Below are 9,646 nucleotides of genomic sequence, written 5' to 3' on the forward strand. Positions count from 1 at the left end.
GCATACAGTTTAATACTATGGAAATAAATCTATGGGGAAATAGTAACTTTAAAAATAAAAATAATTAGCCATGGCAGAATAACAATTCACGTTTTAACTAGAAATAACAATGGCAAAGAGGGACAACTAAAACGATTATTTAGAGAATAACCATGGCAGAGAGACACAACTACAACGTTTATTCAGCAAATAACCATAACAAAAAGGCACTACTACTTTGTCTATTTATAGCAAATAACATGGCAAAAAGGTATAACTTCACAGTTTACCAGAATCAGCTGTGTTCACTAACCAAACAACTTAAATTTTCATCTAAATCTAAATATGTAATACATTTTCTAAATATGTTATTAGAATATGAAAAACAATATTTGTAATCGTTTGATATTATTATTTGACTTTGGAACATAGAAAAGAATTGCTAATAAAAATAATAATAATGATAATTAATATTTTTAATACATGACAAAATATATATTTATTATTTTACTTTGTAAATAAAATTAAAAACCAATTTATACAAAATAATTATAATGCTTGTTTAACGTACACATTGAAGCAACCACACGCTCATTCTAGCTTTACAACTGTTATATTTCACATACGCATACGCATACATCATTCACGCAGTGGCGTAACGCCTATGCGCGCTTGTGCGGGCCCGAAACCACTAGGGGTCCCTATCCACAGGATCCTCAATCTTGCACTTTGAGCCAAAAAGCTTTGTTGATACGTAACAGCATATTATTGTTAATTCTCTTTCTTGTTTGTATACTTGTTTAGCCTATACATGGATTTTCAATCGTTTGTATTATTAGTATTTATTATTTAATGCGTTTTTTTTTGTATTATTGTACATTTATTTGATATTTTATACATGTCTAACATATGACATTATATATTGAATGTTATTTTTGAATAATCTGACTTGAAATTGCGTTAAAAGAAACTAAACTGTGTACTAATATCCTTTGCCAAAGTTTGTCAACATGTCTTAAATCAGAAAACCCATGACAAAAGGGCATAACTGACACTTTGAGCACAAAAATTTATATTTATAGAAAAAATGTGTGCTACACTGAAAGGGACATTATTTGTCTATTTCAATATATTAACCATGAAATCAAAATACTAAAACACATTTTAGGGCTAAATAAATTACACGTTTTGCTTAATATCTCCAAAATAGCAAATTGTCAGTTATGCCCTTTTGCCATGGGAGGCCAGGGTGTCCTCTCCTGGACTTTTGTTCATCTCTTATTTATTCTATTTTATTTATATAATAATTGGTTTCAGGCCGAAGGCCAAGGATTGCCAAGCAGTGAACTTAATCACTATTGAAAGTGGCATATCCCTTCACAAGAGGCTTAGAGAGTTGAGTTGTTTGGTCGTGAGAAAAATCCTGTTACTGTAACAGGAATTGTTACCAGAGGACCAGGGATTCAATTTTTAACACTTTAACAGGTGTTTACGTAGCGATGTATGCTAAAACGTTGTTATTTTTTACTTCCATTGAAATATTTTAAGGCTTGTACCGACTGTAGTATCATTAGTTTCATGTCTGGAGTTAGCTTGAGCCAAGTACAGTTCTCCGTTCCTTTCAAAACTGCTCCAGTTCCAAACCTCTCTTCCGGGTACAGTTAGATATTTCACAAAAATACTACCCTCTAACTTGTAGATAACGTTTACAACGTTATATTGTCTACCACTGCCCCGCTTATCCATAGTGTTTGATGTGATCATGAAAGCTTCTCCTCCAACCTGTAAAAATATTCAAGGGCAAAAACATTATAAACATTATGATCTTTTTCACTGTTTGTCAAATGTCAGGGAGATTGAAAATCTCGTATTCCTGTGGCAGTGATGATGATGTGATTATGATGATGATAGTGATGATTATGTGGAGGATGATGATGATGATAATGATGATGAGGGTAATGTCACCTAAGATTTGAAGTCCCTTAACTGTTGGCAGTTTAAATGACTGCAATGATTTTGGCCTACTGTTACTTACAAAATGTATGTTAGTATTGCGATACCTATACTGGTTTATTAATTATCATATTTCAAAACGATTGTGTTTCAAATAATGTCGTGGTAAGTTTACATGGATATTTTAATTAAATATTGAAATGGAAAGGCTGATTAGGGGTGGGGTGGCTCGATGATGAGGGGCGCCAGGTCGCAAAATAAGGTACTAAGAGGTGATTTTTATTTACTGAGTGATTCTTCTGCTTCAAACATTTTCATTGGGACAAGTGGGGAGCGCGAGTTGTTGGTGGCGTGCCTCCCTAGGTACGCCACTGGAGGTGGTGACCAATCAGATGCGATTGAATCGTTAAAATATTTGACTGTTTTTACAAGGATTATTTACAGTTTTAACCGTTTTACAGTGAATTTTTAAAAACCGAATGTTAATAAACTAAATAGATGACTCAGTGGCAAATATGAGAAAGCATAAACTCTCCATTCTTATTGTTATTGTTGATGAAATGTAGATATTTCTTATATGGCAACGGCGTCATCGACATATTTTACAATTTAAAGGGTAGTTGTAAGTTTTTATAAGGATAAATTGTTAGGTGGATGAATTTCGTCGAGTCTACATGTACTTTGACTCCTTGAAATTAAAATTGATCTGTAAAACTCACACTCTCAAATTGTTTTGACAAAAATCCGTTGTATGACCATATATAGTTGTGATGTGCCTATATTATGGTCATGATGTTCTTTGATTATTATTCATGATTATTTACAGTTTAAACCGTTTTACAGTGAATTTTTAAAAACCGAATGTTAATAAACTAAATACTGTAGATGACTCAGTGGCAAATATGAGAAAGCATAAACTCTCCATTCTTATTGTTATTGTTGATGAAATGTAAATATTTCTTATATGGCAACGGCGTCATCGACATATTTTACAATTTAAAGGGTAGTTAAATCCGTTTTTGTGTTTTTATAAGGATAAATTGTTAAGTGGGTGAATTTAGACAAGTCTACATGTACTTTGACTCCTTGAAATTAAAATTGATCTGTAAAACTCACACTCTCAAATTGTTTTGACAAAAAACTGTTGTATGCCCATATATAGTTGTGATGTGCCTATATTATGGTCATGATGTTCATTGATTGTTATTATTATCATTATTATTATTATTATTATTATTATGTGATGTCATCATGATCATGTTTAGGCATGTCACATGTTTTTTGTCAAATGGTAGTCTCGAAATGGCTTAAATTTTGTTTTTTCTTAAATTTCACCACACAGACATGTCTTTAATGACGAAAACTTCAATAAAACAAAAAAGGTTACCTTAAATATTTCTGAATTGACAGGACAGTCTACCATTGGTATCTTCTGGTGGATTTCGAACTCTTCGATTACTGGATTCCACCGGTACACAATTGAATTTTGAATGCAATTTTGGAATTGAATGGAAACAAGATATAATCCTGTGTCTGTTTGGAATGATTTAATGGAAAATCCACCATTACCGGATTCCGGTAGCTTCTGGTGTACAGACCACGAACCTTAAAAGATACAAAATGCTTCTTATTATCTTAAGCAATGAAATAGTATCATAACGTTTCTTTCTTTATGATTAGGTTGTACTTTTACACAGGGGCGGGCCACAAAAAAATCGCCCTCCCCCTCCCCACTAACGAAACTCGTCGTATCCGCCTCCCCCATTGAAATTGTTTGAAGCAAAACAATTAGATAAAAATCGCCTTATTTCGTGAGCTAGCGCCCCCTCACTTAATCATAGAGCCCCACTTCACCTTCACCCGACCTCCCATGCTCGCCCGACCCCCATGCTCCCCAAACTATTTCCAGACTCCTGGATACGCTACTGCTTCTGCCACATATAGTTCACCTGGAAAAACTTCAATTGAGTTGAAAAGATTGTTAGTGGATCGACGGACTTCATATCTATGTAGAAAATGTTTTACATGGCCCATAAAAAGCAATATATTATTTATTCTGCTTTACTCCAAAATATGTTAAGAGAGGTCCTCGACAGGACTTGCATATCTACCTCAGTCCCACAATGCCTGAGGTTAGGGTGAGCATATTTTAGGAATGCCCTTAGATTAAATATGAATTCATATCCATATAGGAATAAACAAGCCAATGAAAACTACGGATCTAACGAAAGGTAAAAGATATAGTTTTATTGCATATATCTACCTGTTGTATTCATTTTGAAAATGACGTCTAGTACATTATAATGAGCAGAGCTGTCGTAAAAATTTGCGATTCCTGCGAATATCTGTCCATCAATTTCAAATAATGTTGAGTATTTAGCGCCCGTATTTCGTAGCAAACCAATTTGTGAAAACTGTTTTTCTGTGTTGCTTCATTGATAAACCACAGAATCAATCTTGTACACGTTCACTTTCTTATAATTTGTTATAAGTAAATATCGGTTCCCGTTATTCATCCTCAAATATGATACATCAATAGGCTCATAGGTCGTAAAGAGTTGGTGCACTTCAAAATCACCTAGAAAATATATAAAGTACTTTATACCTATATAATATTAGGCGGTGACAGCTAAAATATTCATCTGAATCGGGATTATCAATCAATCAAATAATTTATATAGCGTCAGAATCCATAAAACAAATGTTCAAAGGCGCTATAACAGCAAGTACTTTAGTTTATATAAATTGATTGTTTCACATATGGGCGTCGAATACTAGTGTTGTATCGGAATACCGAGTATTATTTTCAACAAAAGCCTGAGTGAAAGAGTTGGTTAAAGCATCATAACAGACGATCCCGGGTTCGAATCCCGGTTGGTTGGAGCGATTTTTCGCACTGGCAGATTTCTCTTTAACGTTTTCAATGTTAGACCAGGAGCCCAGGGGTGTCAGAGCATAGCTGGAAAGTTAACCAATTTTTGTGTGTATAGTAATGGTCTATGTGCCTGTCTATGTAGGAAAATGGAAATCTGCCAGTCCCATTGTGGTGGGTGTGGTCAGGAGGAGCATAAAACAGGGTCCCAAAAATTGAGCTAGATCAACTTGTGAATTAACCCAATGAAACCGATCAGAATATATTCCAAGATATCATGAATGGTCAATTCCACTGAGTGCTAACGAGCAAAGATCAAAGGTAGAGACCTCTCGCCGCAATCGTAATTATCTCACTGTTACGTAACGTACTTAACAACTAGATAAGCTGAAATCGGCAAACGCGCATGCGTCGATAGCTCTACGATCATAACGAAATTGGCCGGAGGTCTTTTTCAGCTGACCTACGGGATTTACATTTTGGAATTGGAATTATGTCCGCACACCTCCATATCTCTGGGATAAACCCCTTCTCTTATACTACTGTTAAAAATCAGCATAGCGGGTTGGCCAAAATATTGTAGGACCCAAGGGGGCGGGGGATACAATCCGGGCCTGGGGTTTGTTAGGCTTAATTTCTTTAAGCAAAGACTCAACCTCAAAAGGAGTAACAATCAGATTGTCAAGTAATGGGCAAATCCTCTCCTGATTTGATTTGATTTGATATCTGAGGATGTGATTGTAAGAACATATTGATATTGCTGGCAAGCAAAACAAAGTTGCCACCACAGACTTCCTTTGCCAAAACCTTAACAAAACTATTATTTTTGACAACATTGGTGGCGTTTTCCGGTGTACAAGTACACTTAAACGGCCAGCAATAAAATTCAATATTTTTAGTAATCCTGACTTAATTTCAACAATCGTGAGATAAGATCTTCTTTCAGTACAATTCAAGATATATAATCAACCAGAATACTTGCAATTTTGACAACGTTTTAAGTATGTCCAAACAATTTTCAAGGTAGGCCTCTGTACAACTGTGAACTTGAAATAACCGCCAAAACTGGTACCCATAAACACGGTCGGCGGAACCCTATTGTTTACCTTGACAACAGGCTTTGTAGTCTAGCGCATTATTCACGCTCGAATAAACACAATTGTTCTATCTTTGTTGTCGAGAACCGTTTGTTGCTATGGCGACAGTCGAAGCGGTCAACAGTCATAATGTCAAACCAGTGTTTGTTAAAGACGATGATATCAGAAACAAGGATGAGGATTTTTTAAAGGAAGAGGATATATTCTTTGCTTTAAATTGCGTTATAAACTGTGATCACCTTATAGGCGCACAGAAGGTTAAGAACCTATGGCGTATCTACATTGACGATCATGCAGAACGTGTAAATGTCATAACATCAGGGTTGAATATAAAAGGGAAGCATATTAACGTACATGATGTTAACCCCTACCTGATAGGAGGAGAAAATGCAACACGAATCCTAGTAAAGGATATAACTCTTTCAGTAAGAAATGAAGAAATAATTGATGCATTGAAGAAGTTGGGGTGCACCATCTTAGGAAATGTGCAGTACGCTAAATTTAGAATCAACGGAAAGTTATCACGTTTCTTAAATGGTGACCGATTCATTTTTGTGGAACCCTTCAAAGAAAGTCTGCCACGATTTCACAAAATAAATAATTTCACTGCAAGATTGTTTCACAAAGACCAGAAAGATACAATGAAATGCTTTGAGTGTGGTGTTGTAGGACATAAAGTTAAAGCATGCCCCAGAAAACTTGGAAAAGTTATATGCAACATCTGTAACAGTTCTGGACACATGGCCAAAAATTGCAATGCAGTCCCAAAACAACAGGAAAAATCTTTAGCATCATCAAACCACCAAGCTGACGTTCCTGCAATTGACGATGATGAAGAAATTAACAATGAGGAAGTCAATGAAGAAGAACTTGAAAAAAATAGTAGTTACAAAACGAACAATGACAAAGCTTCAAACGCACGAAATGTGATTGAAGTCCTTGAGGACCTCCTAAATAAGCCCGCCAACCCAGGGAATGCTCCCGACTCCATTGAACTGGACGAAAAGGTACAGCGTATCATGAAGGATGCAATTGCCAGGGTCAAGACAATAAGTAGCGTTGACAACACGCAGTGTGACACTCACAATTTCCAGCTAAGCAAGCAAGAAAAAAAAAAGTTGAAACAACGTGAAAAAAAGAAAACAGAAAATGTAGCGCAAGAAAAAGATCCTCAAGAGAAAACATCACAAAATAGCAAAGGTTTCAGGCCGATAACGGACTTCACTACCACGGGCAAACCACTTCCAGCAAGTGATGAAACCGCGCAAGTTGCCAGACAAACCTTTGCAGCTAGTAAAAGAAAGAAACTCACTAATAGTGGAGAAAATAATGCTGGAAAAAAGGAAAAGAAATCTGATTCCGTAAGATAAATAATGTTATCAAACCGACAACGACTTTAAATATACGGATTTTATATATATTTAAAAAACAAATATAAAAAAAAAAAATACATAAAAATTAGAAATATATTGCATATATATATATAAATATATATAAATGAAAAGGAAACAAAATATTAACTAAATGCATCTAATATCTCTAAATATCAGAGGGCTTAGAGATAATTACAAAAGAAGGAAGGTTTTTAAGTGGATAGATGAACAAAGAGCAGACATTATATTCTTACAAGAAACTCACTATGATAAAAAAATCTGCATATATTTATGATAAATTTTGGAAAGGTACATCTTGTCATAGTTTTGGTACAACAAATAGTAGAGGGGTTTCCATACTATTTAAGCCTGATATAGGTGTAACTGACATAAAATGTAAATATATTGATGGAGAAGGCAGAATCATAATTATAAGTGTGAAACAAAAGAAACATATATTTAACTTGATAAATGTTTATGCCCCAAATAATTACAAAGAAAGGTCACTATTTTTCAAAAAACTTGAAAAGAAAATTGATACTCTTTGTAACGATAAACACGAAATTATAATAATGGGTGGAGACATGAACTGTATATTACAACGAAAGCAAGATCAAAAAAATAGCATTAACCTTCAACATGACAAATCACCACAAACATTAAAGTCATGCATGCACAAACATAAACTTATTGATATATGGCGACATTGCCATAAAAATACAACGCAATTTACATGGAGAAGAAAGAACACATACAGAAGGTTGGACTTTTGGTGTGTATCTACCGCCCTTTATAAAAATGGTGAAATAAGTAATACCGATATCAGACCCTTTATCTTCTCAGATCATCAGGCAATCTCACTAAAGATTCTAAATAATGTAGAAAAGAGAGGACCTGGTGTTTGGAAGTTAAACAACAGTTTATTAAATGATGAACAGTACATCCTGAATATTTTAAATATAATTGAAAATACAAAAAAGAATAAGCATAACCTAAGTCCTGACTTGCTTTGGGAACATCTAAAAGTAAAGATTAAAGAATTCTCGAGCAAATATGGTATTAAAAAGAAAAAAGAAAAAAATAGGATAAAACAACAATTGATAAAAGAGATTGAAGACTGTCTCTTATACACATCTAGATGTGTATAAGAGACAGAAATGTGATTGAAGTCCTTGAGGACCTCTTAAATAAGCCCGCCAACCCAGGGAATGCTCCCGACTCCATTGAACTGGACGAAAAGGTACAGCGTATCATGAAGGATGCAATTGCCAGGGTCAAGACAATAAGTAGCGTTGACAACACGCAGTGTGACACTCACAATTTCCAGCTAAGCAAGCAAGAAAAAAAAAAGTTGAAACAACGTGAAAAAAAGAAAACAGAAAATGTAGCGCGAGAAAAAGATCCTCAAGAGAAAACATCACAAAATAGCAAAGGTTTCAGGCCGATAACGGACTTCACTACCACGGGCAAACCACTTCCAGCAAATGATGAAACCGCGCAAGTTGCCAGACAAAACTTTGCAGCTAGTAAAAGAAAGAAACTCACCAATAGTGGAGAAAATAACGCTGGAAAAAAGGAAAAGAAATCTGATTCCGTAAGTTAAATAATGTTGTCAATCCGACAACGACTTTAAATATACGGATCTTATATATATTTAAAAAAAAATATATTAAAAAATACATAAAAATTTAGAAATATATTGCATATACATATAAATATATATATAAATGAAAAGGAAACAAAATATTAACTCAATGCATCTAATATCTCTAAATATCAGAGGGCTTAGAGATAATTACAAAAGAAGGAAGGTTTTTAAGTGGATAGATGAACAAAGAGCAGACATTATATTCTGTCTCTTATACACATCTAGATGTGTATAAGAGACAGCCCTTGTTCAGCGCCGCGTACTTGAGGATGCTCTCGATGCGATTCGTGTCGGACGAAGGATTCACACCGTACGTCACCCATCTGAGCGTCCTGTAACGTGCCATGTGCTCGCCGCACTCGCCCGCCGTCGGGTATCTCACGCACACCATCTGTCAGTCGAGTATGGTCTGCGATCCGGTGTTGAAAAACAAGCAGCTGGGAGATTGCGTGACCACCGGGATGAGCTTGCCGTTCGGCCTGTCGGCCATCTCCGTTCCGGCGACTCCCAGCACAGCGTAATCTTCCATGTTACTCTCCTCGATCAGACGGTCCCTCCGCGCATCATCCACGTCGTCGTGCGTCGGAGTGTTCATGCCGTTCGGTCCCGGCACGAAACCGACCCGCGCGGTCACGGAATTGTACCTTCCAAGCAGCATCTGTCCCTCCTGTACGTTGGGGTTGTCCGACGATGGGTAGAGCTTTCCGCGCACGTCGTTCGCTCC

The 9,646-nt window shown here is 35.8% G+C and overlaps 1 protein-coding gene across 2 annotated transcripts in view; it reads right to left on the bottom strand.

Moving 5' to 3' along the window:
• Window positions 1–1,209: 1,209 nt before the first annotated feature.
• Window positions 1,210–9,646, bottom strand: part of LOC117122806 — a 32,631-nt gene continuing 24,194 nt past the window's right edge. The window contains exons 4-6 of one of the 2 annotated variants that reach the window (XM_033268556.1): window positions 4,196–4,510; window positions 3,320–3,537; window positions 1,210–1,761 (exon numbers count right to left, since the gene is read on the bottom strand). In XM_033268556.1, coding sequence (XP_033124447.1) covers window positions 1,504–1,761; window positions 3,320–3,537; window positions 4,196–4,208 — 489 coding nt within the window. In that variant the 5' untranslated portion in view covers window positions 4,209–4,510 and the 3' untranslated portion in view covers window positions 1,210–1,503. The remainder of the gene's footprint in view (window positions 1,762–3,319; window positions 3,538–4,195; window positions 4,511–9,646) is intronic. The other variant, XM_033268555.1, reaches the window with a different exon arrangement.

The sequence above is a fragment of the Anneissia japonica genome, unplaced genomic scaffold (assembly GCF_011630105.1).
Source record: "Anneissia japonica isolate Jap-2015-1 unplaced genomic scaffold, ASM1163010v1 scaffold288162_len571657_cov150, whole genome shotgun sequence".
In the NCBI taxonomy this organism is placed as follows: domain Eukaryota; kingdom Metazoa; phylum Echinodermata; class Crinoidea; order Comatulida; family Comatulidae; genus Anneissia; species Anneissia japonica.